General features: G+C 55.6%; 4 protein-coding genes across 4 annotated transcripts; 3 read left to right on the forward strand and 1 right to left on the reverse strand.

The window, feature by feature from the left end:
• The first annotated feature begins 21 nt into the window (after nt 1-21).
• On the forward strand, nt 22-3,451 carry dapB (dipeptidyl aminopeptidase dapB). Its single transcript, XM_025722575.1, has 3 exons — nt 22-2,657; nt 2,713-2,982; nt 3,089-3,451. The coding sequence occupies exons 1-3, from the start codon at nt 299-301 to the stop codon at nt 3,211-3,213; spliced, it is 2,754 nt and encodes a 917-aa protein (XP_025577296.1). The 5' UTR covers nt 22-298; the 3' UTR covers nt 3,214-3,451.
• A 363-nt stretch (nt 3,452-3,814) lies between these two features.
• Nucleotides 3,815-12,559, reverse strand: gtb3 (glycosyltransferase family 4 protein; the record flags this gene model as incomplete). The annotated part of the gene is made up of 3 exons (XM_025715559.1): nt 3,815-12,292; nt 12,349-12,438; nt 12,494-12,559. 3 exons carry the CDS (start codon nt 12,557-12,559, stop codon nt 3,815-3,817), a joined length of 8,634 nt encoding a protein of 2,877 aa, XP_025577297.1.
• A 2,271-nt stretch (nt 12,560-14,830) lies between these two features.
• On the forward strand, nt 14,831-16,971 carry agd3 (putative extracellular serine-rich protein; the record flags this gene model as incomplete). Its single annotated transcript, XM_025715575.1, has 2 exons — nt 14,831-16,633; nt 16,705-16,971. 2 exons carry the CDS (start codon nt 14,831-14,833, stop codon nt 16,969-16,971), a joined length of 2,070 nt encoding a protein of 689 aa, XP_025577298.1.
• A 2,579-nt stretch (nt 16,972-19,550) lies between these two features.
• Nucleotides 19,551-20,706, forward strand: BO80DRAFT_22676 (endo alpha-1,4 polygalactosaminidase). Its single transcript, XM_025714432.1, has one exon. It carries the CDS (start codon nt 19,667-19,669, stop codon nt 20,636-20,638), a length of 972 nt encoding a protein of 323 aa, XP_025577299.1. The 5' UTR covers nt 19,551-19,666; the 3' UTR covers nt 20,639-20,706.
• Nucleotides 20,707-21,907: the final 1,201 nt, after the last annotated feature.

The following is a 21,907-nucleotide window of genomic DNA, read 5'->3' on the forward strand; positions in this document are numbered from 1 at the left end:
TCAACCCTCGCCGGCCTCCGTGTCGGAACTCAATTCTGAGGATTCCCCTTCAGACTCGATCCTCGAGTCCATGACTACCGCTGTCTTCTGAGGGCACAGGCGGGTGCACCGAACGACTTCGTACCCTTTCGCACTCCTCTCCATCACCGCCAACACCGATTCGAAGCTCCGTCGCTGCCGACGATAACGATCCCTCGGCTCTTATCACCGCGGTTGACTCCCTTCCACCTCTCCTTCGTGATCGTATGTGACACAGACACACCAGTTGGTCGCGCCTCCTGCATGATCATCTCCCATCATGGGGAAATTTGACACCAATGAGGACTCGGAGTCCCTTCCCATGAGCCGCCCACGGCCCTCATCTACCGCGTCTGCGACATCCTCCGATTCCAGCCTCTCCGTGGATAGCTACCCGGAGGAAACCAAATACACCCCAAACACACCAGCAGCCGGCGGATTGTCGGACGACAATAGATACCGGGATGTGGAGGAGGGCGAACCAGGGGCGGACGAGCCGTTTCTTCCTTCGTCCAAGAAGGCAGCTACCTCCGGGAGCCGCACGTCTCGACTGATCTGGGGTCTGATTATACTTTGCGTGGCAGGTTGGCTGTGGGGGTTAGCGCTATTCGTGACCCAAGCGCGCTCAAACCAGCAGACGGTCTCAGAAGCACTACAGTCTCACGAGGCAGATACAATCTCTGGAAGTCCAAGCTCCGGAAAGCCGGTCACGCTCGAACAGGTCCTCACGGGACAGTGGCTTCCTCGCTCACATGCTGTTTCCTGGATCGCGGGCCCCAATGGCGAAGACGGGCTTTTAGTGGAGCAAGGGGAAGGTGACGGGAAGGGCTATCTGCGGGTTGACGACATTCGCAGTCGTAAGAACGATGTCAACAGTCAGGCCAGTAAGGTGCTGATGGAGAAGGCGATTGTGCAGGTGGATGGACGTACAATTTTTCCGGCATCGACATGGCCCAGTCCAGACCTGAACAAGGTGCTGATCTTATCGGAGCGAGAAAAAAACTGGAGGCATTCCTTCACGGGGAAATATTGGATCTTCGATGTGGCTACTCAAACAGCGCAGCCGCTTGATCCCAGTGACCCTGATGGACGCGTGCAGCTTGCAGTCTGGTCACCAACCTCTGACATGGTTGCGTTTGTGAGAAATAACAACCTGTACCTGCGCAAACTGTCCTCAGAGAAGGTTGAGCCCATCACGAAGGACGGCGGTGCGGATCTTTTCTACGGTGTTCCTGATTGGGTATACGAGGAAGAGGTCTTCTCGGGCAATAGTGTAACCTGGTGGTCTGGCGACGGGAAATACGTGGCCTTCCTGCGTACCAACGAGACGGCCGTCCCTGAATTCCCCGTGCAGTACTATCTATCAAGGCCCTCCGGAAAACAACCTCCTCCGGGACTCGAGGATTACCCCGAGGTCAGGGAGATTAAGTACCCCAAGGCTGGCGCTCCCAACCCCGTGGTTAACTTGCAGTTCTATGACGTTGAGAAACAAGAGGTCTTTTCAATCGAAGCACCCGACGATTTCGAGGACGACGATCGGATTGTTATCGAGATCGTGTGGGGAACCGAAGGAAAGGTCCTTGTGCGAGTGACCAACAGGGAAAGTGATATCTTGAAGGTGTTCTTGTTCGACACCAAAGCCAAGACCAGCAAGCTCGTACGCGTTGAGAATGTTGCGAGCATCGATGGTGGCTGGGTAGAGCCTTCGCAGTACACGTGGTTCATCCCCGCAGATGCCAGCAGTGGACGACCTCACGATGGATACCTTGACACGGTGATCCACGAGGGCTATGAGCACCTGGGCTACTTCACACCCCTGGACAATCCTGAACCTGTCCTTCTCACCAAGGGTGAGTGGGAGGTGGTGGATGCCCCAACTGCCGTGGACCTGCACAAAGGCGTTGTCTACTTCATCGCAACGAAGGAAGGACCTACTGAGCGCCATTTGTACCAGGTCCAGCTGGACGGATCCAACTTGAAGCCACTGACAGACACCTCCAAGCCAGGCTACTTTGATGTGTCTTTCTCACACGGAACTGGCTACGCCTTGCTCAGCTACCGGGGCCCATCAGTCCCCTGGCAAGCCATCGTCAGCACCGAAACCGACGGACTCAAGTTCGAAGAAACCATCGAAGACAACGCCGGTCTCTCTCAGATGGTGGAGACCTACGCCGTTCCCACCAAGATCTACCAAAATGTGACCATTGACGGCTTCACCCTCCAAGTCGTCGAGCGTCGCCCGCCACACTTCAACCCAGCCAAGAAGTACCCCGTCCTGTTCTACCTCTACAACGGGCCTCGGTCCCAAACCGTGGACCGCAAATTCAACATCGACTTTCAATCCTACGTCGCCTCAACCCTGGGCTACATCGTAGTGACCGTCGACGGGCGAGGCACCGGTTTCTCCGGGCGGAAAACACGCTGCATCGTCCGCGGCAACCTGGGCTACTACGAAGCCTACGACCAGATCACGACCGCCCGGCTCTGGGGCGCAAAGTCCTACGTGGACGAATCTAGAATGGCAATTTGGGGCTGGAGCTACGGCGGATTCATGACTCTGAAGACCCTGGAACAAGATGCCGGAAAGACCTTCCAATACGGCATGGCCGTCGCGCCGGTCACCGACTGGCGACACTACGGTAATCCATCCCATTCCCTCCACGCACATCCCCTCAATTAACACCCCTCCAACAGACTCAATCTACACCGAACGCTACATGCACACCCCGAAACACAACCCCAACGGCTACGACAACACTTCCATCAGCGACATGGCCGCGCTCAGCGAATCCGTCCGCTTCCTCGTCATCCACGGTGCCTCGGACGACAACGTCCATGTGCAAAACACCCTCGAACTGGTTGACAAGCTCGATCTCGCCAATGTGCAGAACTACGATCTGCACTTCTACCCGGACTCAGATCACAGCATTAACTTCCATAATGCCCATAGGATGGTCTATGAGCGTACGTTCATCCCCCCCCCTTTTCCTCTCAAACGATCATCTCCTCTGCAAGCAAGCAAGCAAAATTCGACGAATCAATACCTAACTAATCATTTGGGAATGCTCAGGCCTGTCGAGCTGGCTCGTCAACGCCTTCAACGATGAATGGCATCGCATCGCGAACCCAGTTCCGGATGATTCCATGTGGGAAAGGGTGAAGCGTTCTTTACCTCTGCCTCTTCTTTCCAATTAAGTTGAGCGTTGGCCTTATATCATATCAGATTATATCTCTAGTATCAGTGTTCCGCATAGTTTACTTATCTTGCATTGAATCGAGGTTTCGGGCTTCATATTTATATTTCCTGATCGGGTACTTGGTATTGGTACAGGTGTTTACGAGTACAATTTATCAAATCACTGCACCAAAAACCCTCCCTGCAGTTGACGATGAGAAGGCCAAGTCTTTCGACCAATGGTACGTAGTAGCATCCATACAGCAGGCGATATTGGTCTAGGAAATAGTTCAATGCATGAAATAATCAACTTTCACAACACCATCCTGTAATCCTTATTATCTCTATTCAACACAAAAGGAAAAAAAAAATTCTAGGAATGACGATGAACCAAGCTAAACAAGCCAATTATCTATACAACGGACGGGAATATAAACAGACATCCAAGCCTTGATAAAGCCCGAATGCATGCAAAGAACAGCACACGGAGTGTATGTACAATGGAATATTAGTGATGCCATCCCCCACCCAAAAGTGAAGATGACCATCACCAGAAAAAAAGCATATAACAAGAACAAAAAACAACATGGGTATAATTTTTTTAAAGGGAAGGGGGGGCAATCACACAACATTGCCGGCCCCTTCAATGCCCCGGAAAATGCTCGATTGGAGGAATTCCTCGCGCATCATCATGCTGACGTCCGAGTTGCGGTACTGGTGGAGGTCCTCGCGTTGGAGGCCGCGCAGCTGCTCTCGACCGGCGGTGGAGAGCGAGTGCGTGCGCGAGTGACGGCCTGTACGGCTCAGGACGGGCGAGAGGCGGCCCGAGGGGGAGAGATGGCCGGTGGGGGATTTGCTGCCCGGCAGGCCGGAGAAGGAGAGGGTTTGGCGGGGGGCGAAGACGGGCAGGGAAGCGCTGCTGGGGAGCGGCATGAAGGAACTGGCGTCGGTGGAGGCGTTGCTGACGCTGGACCGGATGGAGGAGGGCCGCTGGTGGGCGTTCAGCATGGGGAAGTTGGACACGGAGCTGTACAGCGTCGACAGGCCGGATCCAGCGGACGAGCGCCAGGAGTTGACCGCGCTGCGGGGGATGGTGATGACTTCTTCGTCGATGGTCAGGGTCTGCTGCAGGGCGGTAGCGACGTCCATAGGCTCGTTGAGGGCACCGTTCGGGCGGTTGGCCATGGTCTTGGCCGATTTGCCAATCCAGAGCATTTGCTCGTGCTCGCGGAGGTATCGGTCACCACTGAAAGACTTCTGGACGATGTTGCGGGTCATCATGCCCAGTTTGCGACGGTGCTCGCTCTTCTCGTACATGCGACGGGTGATCTTGGCGACGTCCTCAGGGGTCGGAGAGGAGGTGAGCACGGGCGGCGCCTCGGTATCTTCGGCGTACTTGCTCCATTCTCCGAGGAGACCGAGCATGGTGATTTGTGCCCGTGCGAGAGCCAGAGCATCGTTGGGGGCAACGACGGCACTGAAGCGAGAGAAATCGTCGGGGTCGCTCAGGACGCGGAGGGATGCTCCGACGTCGGTGCAGACCACGGGGGCACCGGTGAGAGCAGCCTCTCCAAGGGCCAACGGGAGACCTTCGGACAGAGACGAGTTGAGGAACAACCAGGTATTCTCCAGCACCTTCATGGGGTCTGCAGTACCGCGGAGAGTAACTTTGCCACGGAGACCCTTGGATGCAATGATTTCCTGACATTCCGTAGAGTATGTGGGTGCCTTGTCAATGGCTCCATAAATATCCAGGTGGTAATCATCGAACTTCCACTGGTTGATGATGATGTCGGCGGCAAGAAGCGCAATCTTGATGTCCTTGGCATACCACACATGGGACAACATGGTGACGGTAGGGCGCTCGGACTTGATCTCCTTGACCGGGGCAAACTTTTGCATATCAGTGATGCCGTTGACGACAGGGTCGACCTTGCGACGGAAAACGTTGCGGTGCTCAATGGTGCCTTGGCAGGTGCCAATCTCCACTTCCCAGCCTGGGTTGAAGAAATCAGCACATGGCAGAATGATATCGGCATGATGCAGAGTCAGGACAGAGGTGACTCGCATCAATCCGAGCAGAGCATTGCGGACGAAGGGAGAAAGCTTGCAGAGTGCGGAAGACAGGCAGAGGTTCGTTTCACGCCAACTGATCGCATGGTCCCAAATCTGGAGGGTGCAGTTTCTCTTCATCTTGCAGACGACGCCGTAAGACGCACTGACACTGTGGTGAGAGGCCTGGAACACGTTGGGGATCTTCTCCGGGATCGGGATGGAGAAGATGAACAGATAGCGATACCAGAGTTCCAGGGCAATGTCCAGAGACGCCAACGTGGGCAGCTCAGTGCGGAACCACTCGGAGGAGGGGACCGCATTGGACATTTCCTGACTGAGCCAAAGGTCACGCCAGCTCTCCTTGACGATCTCGCTGTCCCAGACTTGGGTCCAGTGCCGGGAGTCCTGGAAGTAAGTGTTGAGGTTCACCAACGCTCGAGTGGCCTGCTGGATATCAGCCTTGGAGAGATGGACCGCACGGGCACCCTTGACCAAGGCCGTGAGGATCGGGATAAAGTTCATCTTGATGTCCATCTCACTGGCGGAGGTGACGTTCTCGACTTCCGAGTCCAGCTTGTTGGTGAACAGACCGTGCGTGGGCGTCAGGAAGTCGAGACCCCAGAGGGGAACCACCTTCAACGACAGGATGTTCTGCTCGGTCTGATGCTTGGGAATACCAAAGTCGTTGGCCGACTCGCAAATCATATGCCACTTGATGGTCCGCAGGGAATTGATCATATCACGTCGGCATGCCGAAACACCGCCTCCTTCGTTGGGCCAGGTACCGTTATCAGCCGCCATGACATGCAGAGACTTTTCCGTATCGGCGCCAAAGTCCTTGGATCTGGTGTTGACGACCGCATCACCACCCGGTCCGAAGTTGAACAGATCACTGATCTTGACGGCAAGCGGAGTCCAGCTCGAAATGTTATCATCCAAATCCGCACTGGCAGTGACAGTGTCGGCGCGGATATCCAGGTACTTCTTGGCCGAAGCGAGATCACCGCGATCCCGGCTACGCCAGTAAGGGGCGAGGGTCTTGTCTCTCCGCAACAGTCGTTCATCCATCCAGCGGACAATGACACCATCAAAGTCCACACGCTCCTTCCACGCCTTCCAAATCAAGGAACGAGCGCGCGAAGTCGACACCGGGAAGCGCTTCTTGGTGAGTCCAAAGAACCGGGTGAACACACTGGAGCTGAGACTGTCGCAATACAAGAGAGGATTGTCATGCACAAAACTGGTGTACTTGGGCTTGGCGAGCACGGCGAGGTAGTCGTGTTCGATCATGGGCGGCGTCTGGACCTTTTGTCCGTTCAGAGTGGTGAAGATGGTGGGATGGAACTTGTGGTCATAGAGCCAACGGGCCTCGTAGACATCGGCACCCTGCACAAACGTCGCTTCCGTGACCTTGGAATGAGGGATCCACCGGTCGACCTTCTCGGGATGGCGGAGAGGAGGCGCGCACCACGAAACGGTACAGGTGATGTGCGAGAGCGCAAACTCGGCCCGAAGCAATTCGTCTCCAAAGCGGGGGTTCTTGCGGTAGTGGTACTTGAAGCGAATCAGGTTCCCATCCTTCACGAAAGATCCGGCTTCGATGAGTCCCTTCCGGTTGTACTGCACGCTCTGCAGGTGGTTGTCTCCACGCACACAACGGCGGCCCAGGGGGATCTTCGCTTGCGTGGACTTGGTCAGGCCGAAGGTCTTCTTAGACGGGGCGCGGTAGTCGTAATGGTACTCATTGAGGAGCTTTCCAGCCTTGAATTCCTGGCGGACCAAAAGCAGCACGTCCTTGGAGTACACGCAGACGTAGCTAAGACTCTTGGTGCCTTCGGGCTCTGCTTTGTGCTGTCCGGAATAATAATAGACCTTGAAGCCCCCATCAGCTTCGTCGTGTTTGAAGGCAGTGAATGTGCCGTCCAGACTCTGGATGATGAACCGGCTCTTCTTGATGCTGATGGTCATTCCCTTGGTCTCATTCCAGAGCTGCTTCACATTATCACGACCATGGAACAAAAAGAAGGAGAGCCCTAGATTCTGCATGATCCGGGAGTAAGACCAGAGCAAGCTCAGGGCCAGGGTGGCTGGTACTCGGATGATCGTATGGTGTTGGCGGATGACATGATTGAATTCGCGTTGGAACTCGGGGTCCGCGACTAGGGCGACCACAATGAACTTGATGATCGAAGCGAATGCATAGTACAAGGAGTTCCAGGGCTTCACGAGGACCTGCATGATGGCAGGAAGCTTCCTGGGGACGTATGGGATGTGCTCCGGTGTCTCAGGGTCTTGATAGACGGCCGCTTCGCCAGTGCCGTAGTGCGCATAATCCAGGATGCTGACAGCACTGGCAGCCCCCAGATTGCTGCGGGCCACATGCACGTCTAGAGCATCGGTGTCAAACTGGCACAGACGTCCCTCGAGCCATGTCCGGCTAGCGCCCGAGAGCTCGCATGGCTGGCCCAGGCAACGGTTGATCAAGGCGGTTCGGATATCCTTGGGCAGTTTCTCCCAGTGGGCATCACACTCGAAGCCGAGGCACAGTTGCTGCAGGAGTTCCGTCTTGGCCCAGCGGATGACACCGGCCGTATTGGACTCTGCACGGAGTTGTCGCGCCATGGTTTCAGTCACGCCGGCCGTGACAAGCGACTCCGCCAGAACGGCATACTCGTGCGGCATCCGGAGCATGGACTCCGCAACGGCGTGGAGCAAAGTCTCGGCGATGACTTGGCAGTTCGCACTAACGTCGATCCGTTGATCCAGTCCGCGACCCACGCAGATGGCGATGTGGAGCTGACCGGTGGTACTGCAGCTGAGCGCATGAACACCGGGACCAAGAGAGCCGATGGGAACCAGCTCCAAGGAAATTTCTCCTTGGCCCCAGGCGCCCAAGGCGAGGCTCACGAGCTCTTCGGATTTGGGGAAGGCTTCTTCGATCCGGGGCTCCCTTCGGCGTGCCAGCAGGATCTCCTTGACTTCCACACCGGGATGGGCTTGCGGAGTTAAGCTCAAGCGCGCGTCAGACGGAACCAGCGAGATCTTCTCGTAGAAGGTTTGCAACTCCTGCTGAGACCATTCGGGATCGGCCCAGGGCGCCGTGTACGCATGAAACACTTTCCCCAGCTCCACCGGAGAAGCCACCTTCTTCGGCATGCCGATTTTGGCGGAGAAGACCGTGAGGATGGCGACGGTCCAGGTGGCTGACCCGAGACCGATGACTTCCGAATACAAGAAGTGCGGCAGACGGACCTTGAGGGCGATGCCAACCGGCAAGCCCACGAGACACCCGATCAGGAGGGTCTTGAAGGCGTGAGGACCGGAGAAGATCTTCGTGTACTGGTACCACAGGAGGCCCGTGTACGCCACAATATAAGAACAGTAGATGATCATGGCCTCCATCGTGTTCTGGAAGGTCCACAGGAGCGCGGTCGACAGGGCCAGACTCCAGACGTGCCACATGAGGAACTTGAAGAAGGTGCGCCAGTAGACCTTGCGCTTGTATCTCACGTCCCGCTTCTGGACCAAGCGGATATCCTTGGCCTTGTGGACGGCCACCGAGGTTTGCTTGCCGATGAGATCGTGGAGTTCCTGGGCCTTGGTGTCGATGAGGACCGCGCCGATCAGGTAATATGCCAGGGCAAAGCCCACCGCCATTCGCTGCGAACTGGTGACCGACGCCGACAGGCCGACGAGATGACCACCGGTGAGCAGCTCCACCCACTTATCCAGCAGGGCGAGGATAAAGTACAGCACGCCACATCCAATTTCTCGGCTCGACTGTCGCCACTGGATGAATGCATTGTGCAGTCGGATACCCTTCTGAGAGTTCCGCAGCACGTCCAGTCCGACCTTGGTTTGGATGTTCCACGAGGAGCTGAAGGGGATGGGCCGCGGGACATCGGCATATCGGCAGTACCAATCCAGGAGGAAGTTGGTGGCCTCCCAATCCTTGGCGAGCTCCAGCACCAACTTGTCCGTGGTGGGCTTGCTGAAGAACCAGCGTTGCGTCTCCGCCAGGACATCCTTCAGCAGCGCCTCTCGGGATAACTTCAGGACCGCCGGGTCGCTCAAGTTGCCGAATACCTTCTCGTCATTGTTGCCGTACGTCGCGACGTACCACTTGCGGATCTCCGTGTCATCCGTTCGCCGGATACTCTGGTACCAGGTGACCCATTTGGAGGCAACGGATCGGAGGCCAAGCAGGAGGCAAATGATGAAGACGTAGATGACGGCCAGGTAGATCGCCGAGTCATGGCCGGTGAAGGTGGTGACGATCGGGGAGATGAACAGGATCGGGACACAGGCGAAGATGATCTTGCGTCCGGACAAGAAGGTCGAGCCCGGATAGCTGAAACTCGCCAGGGAGGCAAAGGCCGAGAAGTAAATGGTCAGGGCAATCAGGTAGAGGTAGAAGATAATTCCACTGCGCGGACCATCCACGGCCGAGATGCAGACAAAGCCGATGAGTCCACCCGCGACGGTGAAGGCAATCCCCGCAATCAGTCGGATCAGGACAAACATGTTGGCGGCCGCGAAGGCCATGGAAATGAGATAGTAAGGGCCACCGCAGGCGATCCACGTGCCAATCGCTCCGGACAGGAGGAGCGAGATCATGAGGGCAATCGTCGCACTCTGCTGCTCGTCATACGTCATAAAGGCCGAGAGGTAGAGTCCACGACCGATGATCGTAAGCAGGATGATATCAATCAGCGCGGGGAACGCGAACACACTGAGGAAGGTGAACCGCTGGTATCCACGCATGGGCTTGACCTTGTGCGTGGGATCACAGTCGATTTGCGCGCCAGCATAGGAGGTGGCCATGTCGGGCGCTCCGTTGATCCAGTTGGGCAGCTGCTCATCCGTGTAGCTTTTCCGGAACCGATCCGACAGGAGCTTGCCAAAGGCGCTGGGCAGGATGTCGAAATACGCCTCGCACCGGGAACCGAGGGCAAACGATTCCGCAAACGCAGCGGCTTGGTCGGACTGGCTGTTGAACAGCGGATTCCGGTCGGTGACCTCGGCATAGATCTCGTCGAGAGCCCCTTTGCGCGCCGCGCAGAACAGCGACAGCAGCATCATGTCCGTGTAGGTATCGATGGGTCCGTCTTGCACGAGCTCGCACAGGCCGCTGGAAATCCGCGCCAGATCCTCCTCTTTCCGGTCGCGCAGGACCGTGACGAAGACGGCTTCGGTCTCGTTGAACAGCGCCAGACAAGCGGCAGCGGACGGATATTGACAACCTTGTTCCTTGTACCAATTGATCCGCGTCTCCACCAGCTGTTCGGGGGACGTCGATCCCTCGAGATAGGAAACCGTGTTGAGCTCCTTGAGTTGAGCCAGCGTCGGTGCATCGACCAGCTGTCGTCGGATATACGCACAGATGGTTTCCGACACCTCGCTCTTGGCATCGGTCAAGGACAGGTGCTGCAACAGCAGGAGCCGTTCCTCGGGACTCAGGACATCAATATCCTGCACAACTCGGCGAGACAGCCCGATATCCTCGTTGAAATCCTTGGACCATCTCGCCAACGCGGTTTCCGCCTCAAAACAAACGTGACGGGGGTAGCCTTTCGCGGACAGGAAGGTGTGGAGGACGGTACCGATCAGACCTTGCGCATTCTTCGAGGCGAAAACATCGAGTCCATCCGTATCCATCTGATACACGGCCCAGAAGCGAACGTCGGTACTCTTGCGAAGTCCGGAATCCAACCCCAGGTATACGCGCAACATGTCGTTGGACGCCATCGTCGACAGCTCCTTGATCGAGGCGGCCAAGTGTTCGGAGGGGACCCAGCTAGACAGAGCGAGGTTGTCGTGAAATTGGCGGAGCAGCAGGCTGATATTCTGGAGCTTGGACGAGGGAACAGGATGCAGCAAACTGAGCGACTTCAGTCGCAGCTGGGATTGAACAATCTCTGCGAACGCGGCCGGGGTTGCCTCGGAGCCAAGAGGGAAACAACCCAGCTCCTTGTACTCGGCACCGGCCATGGAAATCGACAGCGGACTTCCTTGTGACTTGACTTGGGCGACCCATTCCGGGGGTTCACGCAGGGTGGTGGTCAGCGTGCGGCTGGTCCTGGACGGGTACTCCGACGAAGCAAGTACCTTCTGCAGCGATGGGAAGTAGGGCCGCAGGGCATCCCAGGAATCCTTCGGGTCGGAATCGCGGGCGGTGTGTAGATTGGTGCGCCAGCGATCGTGGACCTTCATGATTTCGGCATCCTTCAGCCATCCGAACGAGGACAGAGGCTCGGGCGTTTTGACGTTGAGGGCGGCGTTGTCGAGGGCGGACTGGCGGCCAATCCACGGAATGGCACTGTAGAAATTGCACCACCCCATGGAGCGCTGAATCACGGCGTTCGACAGATAAGCTTCATCATCGACGGTCTCCCAGGCAATGACCGAGAATTCTCGCATGCACGCTTCCGACACAAAGGCCTTGATCGTGGGGCGCAAGTCGTTCAGCTGGAAATAGTCGCGCTTCTGACCGTCGGGGAGAATGCTCGCATTTCGGATGACCAGGCCGGAGATGGCAGGACTCTGCAACACTGTGCCATCCGCGAGAAACGTGGGCGGTGCGGTTTCCAAATACACGGCGAGACCCAGTCCATGAATGGCCTCGGCCAGCTTCACCAGAAGCGTGGGCGTAAACTTGTCCTCCCAGTTCGCCAGCAAGATACCAGAGAAGGCAGCGCCGTGGAAGCTGCCAGCCAGGAAGCTGTCGATCTTTTCAATGGCAGCCAGCGTGGAGTCTTGAGCGGGGACCAGGGCGAGATCAACTCGGCCCATAAACTGCTTTCCGTCGGCATGGGAGATGGCTTGAACCACTCCCGACTGGGAAGGGTCCACGATCAAGAGGTCGTAGCTGTCGAGAAGCCGACGGTGAATGGCATCCGAGGGGGTACTCAACGTGCCTAGGTAAACCCCCACCGACGAGGGTTTCTGCTTCGTGCGATGGGCGGCCAAGGCCAAGTTCTGGTTTGCCAGCTTGTCCAGGCGTTGCAGGACACTGACAGGAATGGTCTCCACGCGGGGTCTCGACTGGACCAAGATCAGCCAAGAGTTTCAACCAGAGTTGGGAGCACAGGAAAGCTCACCTTATACCATCGGATGGCTCGTCGCGTGCCCGAGTAGGCGATATAGCAGCATCCACAGACTACACTTGCCAGCAAGATCGCAATCAATACCTAGGAGATGTTAATGCAAGGCATGACTTGGGGTCAACCAGTGCCGGTCACATACAAACTGCCACCAGTACTCTCTCATATACCTCCACCCAACGGGGGAGACGTCGAGGATTTTCGCCATCCCGATTAGCGATTAAAGTAAACAAACAACAACGAAGGACATGTAGGAGAACGAATGGCTCGAGCAAAAGGGAGACTACAATTAGATGCTCGTCGTGATCATCGGGAGGGAGGAGAAGTTCCTAGGCCATTGGACCAGGAAGCGGAAAGTAGCGAACGATGGTGGGATGGGGGATCAACAAGAGAAAAGAAGGTGGAAATGACGGGCGACGGACGGGAAAAAATAAAAGAAAGAAAGAAAGAAGGTTCAGATATACAACCGGTTGGGATGGAAGCAGGAGGAATGATCGAGCCGCCAACTGCCAGCCTCTGTAGTTGCGCCTCTCTGATTTGCGTGAAAGGAGGTCAGCCCGCTGCAGGATGTCAGTTAAGCTGCTGTCTCCTCTTTCTTTTTGCCGCTAATTGGGGGATTGAATTGTTTGGGTCGCATTAGATCGGAACCACAGGTCTGCTGCACTGGAATGGCCGGTGGCGGCCAGCGCAATTGCCCCGGCCTCGAAGCCGACAAAAATAGCGACGTCTCAGCTTGTAGCTAGCTGGGCGCTAAGGGTTTAGGACTGTTTGACCATGACTGCAGCGGGGATACCATTCGTGTGTCTGTCTGTTGTGTCTAATGTCTATGTGTGTCCAGTGTACAGAGTCCGGTGTCGTAAGACATCCATGCGATGCCATGACGGTGGCAATGGATTCCGCCATTTGGAGTTTGGTGAATAACCTTCCATTGAGTTTTTCACCTGCTCACGCCAGGAGTCGGAACGATGACCAAATCAGAAGACTGGGGAATGAGACGGTTCCATCCATGGCAGCAGCGCCAGGCCAGGGTGGAGGGAATACAGCAGTGGTGCTGGTGACGGGAGGGGATTCGATGCATGGTCATTGTGCTGCCCACCCGCTGGGACTAGACCCCTCCTATTGGCTTAGAGGTTTGTTTTTCTGTTTGCTGCTCCTTACTTGGGCCCAAGTGGATTGCAGCGGCGACGGAGTGGATGAATGGAAGGCGTACGAGGAAACCAGGCAAGGCAAGAAAAAAAAAAAAAAAAAAAAAAGATGGCGGCGGCGGTGGAGATCCGAAGGAACGAGCAAACCATGCAGGTTCCTAAAAGGGGCAAGCGTCGTAAACATACGGATACACGCCGTCGTAGTGTATCCAAACCATACGGTATCCCGCCCGGGACCGTTTTACAAAAAACGACCACGGTGACATGGACGGGCGGTTTGTCTTACAACATCGTGTAACAACCCTACTTCTTAGTTGTTGGTTCTGACTTTCTGCAATCATTATTATTCCCCCACATCGGCACTCGTTTGAGTCGATCCCTCGGCTTCTATCGCGATGCTCGGACAAGTCACTAAATTTGGACCCTAGAGTCAACCCACGGCCCTTGGCGACCCTTGGAAAGCTCCGTGCCACAAAAAGTGTGGCCAAGCTATGATGTTTGTGCCTCCATCACTAGCTTGTTTAACTTTTTCCCCTTTCTCCTAACGATGTGGACGAACGGTGCTAAACCAATGAAGCAGGACTCCGATGATGGGACCAATTTCCACCAGGCACGCCCCCTCTCGTCCGAGCCTCAGGAATGAGGACTAGTCACAATCTTGACACCCACCGGCCAGTGTCCCTGATCTCGCCCATCCAAGATTCCAATCGACGAGCGGGTCTGCACACACCCCCCCCCCCCAGTTGAGGAGATGGAATCCGCAAAACTGGCCGCATCGTGGAACCTTGGGCCCGATGTCGCCAGTGGACACGACGGGTTTTGAATCCCCTGAGCCACCGGCCAGGATAAATAGACATACATAATGTGATTGCATGCGCATATGACATCCCACCCCCGTTTCCTCTCTCGCTCTCTCTCTCACCACTGGCGGCGTTTTCCAGGGGTCCAACGCAGGTCCCTCGTCATTCGTTTTGATTCGTCGTCGCTTGTTTGTCCTTCGTTTCTTTTTTTCGCAAGTGCTCAGTTCCTGAGCCGCCGACATTGCAATGAGCTCCCTGGCCCTCAGTGTGAGCTGTTTTCTGGGCTTTATAACCTGCACCACGCCCCCAGGGGTTTGGGCTCAGAACCCCACGATCTCTACTGCGTCTTCCTCGTCCACTACCTCCGCTGAAGCCCCCGGAACGACCGTTCCTGGTACTACTTCAGCCGTCCACTCGTTGACGACGACTTCCTCGGTTTCTAGTACTGCCCCGTCCACCTTGGTTACGTCCGTGGGCTCGACGAGCACTTTCGTTGCGCCCTCGTCCAGTGTGTCTAGCAGCACACTCGACACCATGTCTCTCACTTCGAGCCTGGCGGTGTCGGTGGCCCCGTCGGCCACCCCGGTCACCTCGGTCACCCCGGTCACTGCGGGCTCCATCGCCGCCAACATTCTGGTGATTGCGCGCGACTCGGCCTCGGCCAGTGTGGCCTCGTCCGGTCTCAATGCCTATGGCATCCCGTTCACTACCCTGGTGGTTCCCCAGACGGGTGCCAGCCTGCCCGCCCTGAACAGCAGCGAGGGGGGCAACTTTGGTGGTATCGTTGTGGCCAGTGAAGTCAGCTACAACTATGGTAACGCCACGGGGTACCAGAGTGCCCTGACCACGGATCAGTGGAACCAGCTGTGGGCCTATCAGCTGGCCTACGGGGTGCGCATGGTGCAGTACGACGTCTATCCGGGCCCGAACTACGGCGCCAACGCCACCGACGACGGATGCTGTGCGACGGGCGTGGAGCAATTGATGTCCTTCACCGACATCAGCGACTTCCCCACGTCCGGCCTGCGCACCGGGGCGGGGGTCAGCACGTCTGGCCTCTGGCACTATCCGGCCACCATCACCAACACCACCACCACCAAGGAGATTGCTCGGTTTGCGGCCAATGGCACCGGCAGTGAGACCACTGCGGCGGTCATCAACAACTTCAATGGCCGCGAGCAAATGGCGTTCTTCATCTCATTCGACACCGCCTGGAGTGCCACCTCCACCTACCTGCAGCACGCATGGATCACCTGGCTGACCCGCGGTCTCTATGCGGGATATCGCCGGGTCAACCTCAACACCCAGATCGATGACATGTTCCTGGAGACGGACATCTACAAGCCCAGCGGCACCACCTTCCGCATCACCACCACCGATCTCGAGGGCATTGCCAACTGGCTGCCCGAGATCAACGCCAAGATGAACACGGGCAGCAGCTACTTTGTCGAGGTCGGCCACAACGGCAACGGCAACATCGAGTCGGCCGCGTCCACCGACTCGGGCTACGTCGAGTGCAATGGCGGCGGCATCGAGTACAACTCGCCCGCGGACACGCCCCTCGAGTGGAAGAAGCCTCTGGGCACCGGCACCAACCTGTGGCCCGCCAGCCCGACGACCTACAACTGGACCGTGGCCTGCACCGAGCTGGACCCTCTCCGGGTCTGGTGGACCACCCCGGCCAACCGGGACAAGTTCGGGCACATCTCCCACACCTTCACCCACGAGGAGCAGGACAATGCCACCTACTCGGACGTCTTCAAGGAGATCTCCTTCAACCAGGCCTGGTTGAAGCAGGTCGAGCTCTCCTCCGCCAAGTACTTCACCTCCAACGGCATCATCCCCCCGGCCATCACGGGTCTGCACAACGGGGATGCCCTGCGCGCCTGGTGGGAGAACGGCATCACCAACTGCGTGGGCGACAACACGCGCTCGGCCCTCCTCAACCAGGAGAACGACATGTGGCCCTACTGGACCAACAACGTCACCGACGGCTTCGACGGCATGCAGGTGAACCCACGGTTCGCCACCCGCATCTACTACAACTGCGACACCCCGGACTGCACGGTGCAGGAGTGGATCGACACCTCGGGGGCCAGCGGCGACTTTGACACGCTGTTGGCGACGGAGAAGGCCGAGGTGATGCGCCATCTGCTGGGGCTGCACCACGACCCGTACATGTTCCACCAGGCCAATCTGCGTAATGCCGACACGGCGCCCATCACCATCAACGGCGTGTCGGGCAATTACTCCATCATGCAAGCGTGGGTGGAAACCCAAGTGCAGGAGTTTGTCCGCCTGGTGGACTGGCCGTTGGTCACCATCAAACACCAAGACGTATGTCATTCCTCCCCACATTCCATCCCCCTCTTCCTCCCCCCGGGAACCCCACTAACAGCCCTCTCCAGATGTCCGACTCCTTCCTGGCCCGGTACACCCGGGATGCCTGCAACTACTCGCTCCGCCACACCTTCTCCAACCGCCAGATCACGGGGGTGACTGTCGCTGCCACGGGTAATACCTGCAGCGTGCCGATTCCGGTGACCTTCCCCGTGGCGCCCACCAGCACGCAGGGCTTCACGACGGAGCAGATCGGCAACGATCCCTTGACGGTGTGGGTGCAATTGTCCGGCTCCCCGGTGAGCTTTACCCTGTCGACGCCGATTGCGTTGTAGGATGTAGATGTAATTTACTTGTTTTTATTTGTTTGGGAAAAGCGGATTGTTGGTTAGTATTTAGTGGGAAATATAATCGCATGTTATAGCATATGACTACTCCGTACACAGTATCGTCGGGAAGATTAGATGTTTCTGATGATCGTGTGACCTACCCAGTACAGTACCTGATCAATAAACATCACCATCCAAACAAGCCCACATTCCACATCCCCTATCCATCCACATGATCACCATAAACAAACAAAAACTAACCAACCAACCAACCCATCCTCCATACAGCATACAGAGCATAAAACCAAATACCTAAGGAGTAATCTCCCTACAATCCACCCAAACCCTATTCACCGCCACCACCGCCTCACCATGACCAAACACCACCACAACCTAGGAAATAACAAACAAACCACCACAACCTCGTACTGTCCCTCCCTAGTGATACCCGATCCAATCATCCGAATCAAACACTGAAACCCACCCAATCATCACCCTCCACGCCAAGCGATGTGCCAAGCGATGCGCCAAGAATCACGGATATTTATATCTGGATGTGCCAAAAACATGGACCCCTGCAGAATCCACCAGAGTACTTATTGTTTCCATCACTTGAGCATGGTTGAACCAAAATAGATGGATTAGAAATATATATCCCATCTCCATCCACCCATTCAGTGGGAAAAATATAATAATACGTAATACTCCAATCCCAAGTAACGAAGCAAGCAAGTAAAGTAAGATCAATCCCTCCCATCTGGATTGGTCCGTAGAATCTAGTTGGTTTGGTAAAAAACCCGATAGGTCCGATCTTGGCGGGTCCGAAAGAAAGGGCCTTGCAGAATCGAACTAGTCCGTCTCGATCGCACCGAACTTAATCGGGTCATTCCATCCATCATTCCATCCTTTGTTTGCTTCCTGGGTGTGGAGTGTATCGTTGAGTTTTGCGCATGGTTGGTGGAGATTACTCTTGATGCTGGTGGCGGTATCTGAGACATCTCGTTTAGAGCTCTATCTACAGAGTACAGTCTGTGTTGGGGAGGGTTTATTCGGCGGAATGTTCTTACCCGAGTTGACAGGATGAGTACATTACTGTAGGATGGAAGTTCTTAACTCCGTACGGTGAAGACGTTACACAGACTCACCTCACATCATCATCATCATCATCACCACTACTCCGTACATATATCAATCACGTAGAGATACTAGTATCCATCGTATGCCTGTCCTACCAAATCGAACCCACGACATCACAACAGGGATAGATGGCACCATTGCCAACACGACTGCAGCACGCAGCCCAATCCACCACGAAATCACCCCCCATCGGTGGTAACTACCCAAAGCAGAGCAGTCCTGCAATGGTCGGCCGTGGCAACTCACACATTCCTGCACATCAAGCTTTGACGACGGCCAGGGGATGTGTTGGCCAGGTGTGACGGGCTTGGCCGAGGTGATGCGTGAATTTGGCCACTGGAGGAGGATCCCAGTTCGATCGGTGAGAGGGAAGTACATCAATAGTATGGTCATAAGATCCATCGGAGCAGGTCCGAAGTGATCTCATTCGATATAGAAGGGGATGGATGGGATGGGATATCCCGCCTGACAACAACGTGGTGGTGGACTCCCGCCAGTGGAGGGCTCGAATCGGAGCATCCAGTCAGTCCAGGCCCTTGGCTCGCGGTGGACTGCGGCTCTAGTCTTCTTCCAAGGGATGGGAGGTACCGAGAATCAAACGAACTAATGTTTTGACGATGGATAAGCGATGCTGGCCCAGGCGGGGGCTGCAAATTACGGGAGGTATTAAATTTCCATACTGGTGTAAATTACGATACGGGGTATGACGGTACAGATCTCGGGGGTGGTGTCCTGCTGAATCCTGGATGATTGGCAAGGTTCCGGCCCGATGGGAGGACAAGCAGCCAACGCACAAAATAAGGCGACGAAGGTCGCGAGAGTAAAGAAAGTTTCTGCAGGCAAAGCGGACATTTCGGAAACTTTATTACTAGTCGCTCGCTTAGGATTTGCCTCGTCGATGATGGAGCACCACGAATCATCGCTATTCGCTACACTGGATTAGCATCTCACCATAAAGCAAACACCAGACATCTCCCTCAGTAATCACCGTGCGCGGTGGATTGTTTCAGCTCCTCGAGGCGAGAGTCCGTGGTTGTCGGTGGAGCGGCTGCTCGAACCGTGGACGGTCCTGAAGAAATCTCAATCTCGGGTTCCCAATTTGTGGCCGATCTTTCTCCTCAGTCGAGCCGCGGCACTTGGCGGATTGCCTTGGACTCTATTCTTGGACAGTCAATCCTGGGCTGATTCGAATCTTGGCCGTTAGGCTCCCGAGTTCTTTCTTTGTTCTCAGGTTGCACGGAAAGTGGCGGGATTTGCAGGGTCCGCCGCCTCAGGGTCCAACTCCCACCTATCCTTATTCTTTCCCTCTCAACTTCAACCAATTCAGCCATTCAACCTCGGGCTATCTGATGCAATATGAAACGGAGCCGTGTGACAGGTGAAGCTTTCTGAACTTCATCAGGCAACTCCATTACCGCCCTGTCTAGACGCTTCACTCCCCCCCCCGGGCCATCTGCACTCCACCTTTTATTCCCCGTAGCCCCGGATCTTGCTGCCTCGCACACACGAGTTTGTTTCCGATTTCTTCCCGTATTCACCCACCTTGTGAACTGCTCGTTTACGCATGGAGCCCGTCGAAGAGGCGGCCCTCAAGGGCCCCACCCCACGGGGTTGGAGGGCATGGACCATGAAGAAGAAGCTCATCATGTTTGGGGGCATCTTGGCCGGGATTATCGCCCTGGCGATTGGGCTGGGCGTGGGACTGGGCGTGGGTTTGGGCGGCGGCGGAGGAGGAGAGGATGAAGAGGGGGGAGGAGAGACGACGACACCGCCGACTTCAGGCAACTACACGTCGGCCAAGTGGAATCCTACCGCCGGGACCACCTGGCAGATCGAACTGCTGTATCCGTTGAATGATACCTCGGTGGATGTGGATGTCTACGACATTGATCTGTTCGACAACAACCGCTCCACCATTACTGCCTTGCAGGATGCCGGTCGCAAGGTCATCTGCTACTTCTCGGCCGGTAGCTACGAGAACTGGCGCCCGGACAAGGACGATTTCAAGAAAGCCGATCTGGGAAGCAACCTGGATGGCTGGCCGGGCGAGAAATGGATCAACATCAGTTCTCCGAGTATCCGGAGCATCATGCTGGGGCGTTTGGATCTGGCGAAGAATAAGAGCTGTGATGGCATCGACCCGGACAATGTTGATGGATACGACAACTCCAACGGTCTGGGACTGACCCAGGCGGATTCGATCAATTACATGAACTGGATGGCCAACGAGGCACACGCGCGCAACATGTCCATCGGACTGAAGAACGCGGGGGCCATTATCCCATCCGTCATCAACAACATGCAGTGGAGTGTCAACGAGCAGTGCGCCGAGTACGAGGAGTGCGATACCTATGCCGCCTTTACGCAGAAGAACAAGCCGGTCTTCCACATCGAATACCCTAAGGGCGATGACACCAACAATAATCTGTCCGTGAGCTCGAGCGAGAAAGAAAGTGCATGCACCTTTACCGGCTCTGGCAACTTTTCCACGGTGATCAAGAACATGGACTTGGACAATTGGATTGAGACGTGTTAGCCATACCAGCGAATGCATTAGCAGCTGAAGATGTGTCACAGGAGATGTATCTAGCAGGCGCCGGAGTTATTGTATTGTAGCAGCATGAATGGCGTTATCTGCATATCGACCTTGCCTTCTATCCATTGTACAGCTTTATTCCCGACATCCGATCATGCCATCCCACCCATGCACCATACCCCCACCGTCATCTAGCACCCAATAATGAGTCCACTCTAGTAGAAACATCCCATTCAGCCACACCATCCTACCAATAGACAACCCTCTCCCCCTAAGTTCAATCGCCACACGGTGCTGTCTCACGGCCAAACCACGGCGCCACCGAAGCCGATCGTACCTGAAAGTAGATGATTGACCGGGCCGATGTCTCACCCAGAACATCGGGTATACCTACCAACTGGTAGAACCAGAGAGAGCAGAAGTTAATGACTAATAGCAATAGCAACGGGCACGGTGAGCCTCCACCTGGCTAGGCTACGAGGCTGGATCGTTCGGTTCGGTTCGAGTGCTTGACAGTTGGATGATCTCATACGGCATACATACCAGGCTCGCACGGCCCAGTGCCCCTATTTGGATGAGATACTGCCGAGATTCGGGATGGATAGATTCTGGTCTGTTCCTGATATCCGATCGAGTCCCCGTGGATACTTCCCACCAGAGAAGAGACTAGGATCCGAGATAGGATAAGTAAGCCCCATCTGATACCTACCTAGTACCTAGCGGGTGAGATCTAATTCCAGACAAAGAATAAGATTATTAATTTTGTGCGCTACCTAACCTTAGCGCTCGCTTGGATCTGGGTAGTAGAACTAGACACGGCAAGTAGAGATCCGAGTGTATACCATCTTCATACCTTGATGCCGTACTTATGGTATTTTTCAACCAACCGTAATAATGGTAATGATGGTACGGGTGAATGTCGTCATGAACTCAATCGTCCGAGTATACTACCTACCCCTCCTCTTCTCTTTGTCTACAATACTACATCTCCCTCGACTCGTAATTCCCTCCAACTCTGCTATAACTGACTCGTATTCCGACGAGAACAGCATAACCAGCTATGAATCAGCACAACAAGATCAGGTTTCGTCTACTACTACCCGACTACACTATTAGTACGGAGTACTACTCTATGACGTCTTCGACAAGGTCACGTTACAACCAATCAATCCAATCCACCCAACGGTCGCAGCGAGCGAGCGAGCGTTACACGACACACGATTCCTTGCTCTGTACCTTACTTACTGGATTAGTGATAGAACCTATTTT

The sequence above is a fragment of the Aspergillus ibericus genome (genome assembly GCF_003184845.1).
Source record: "Aspergillus ibericus CBS 121593 unplaced genomic scaffold BO80scaffold_11, whole genome shotgun sequence".
Taxonomy (NCBI): domain Eukaryota; kingdom Fungi; phylum Ascomycota; class Eurotiomycetes; order Eurotiales; family Aspergillaceae; genus Aspergillus; species Aspergillus ibericus.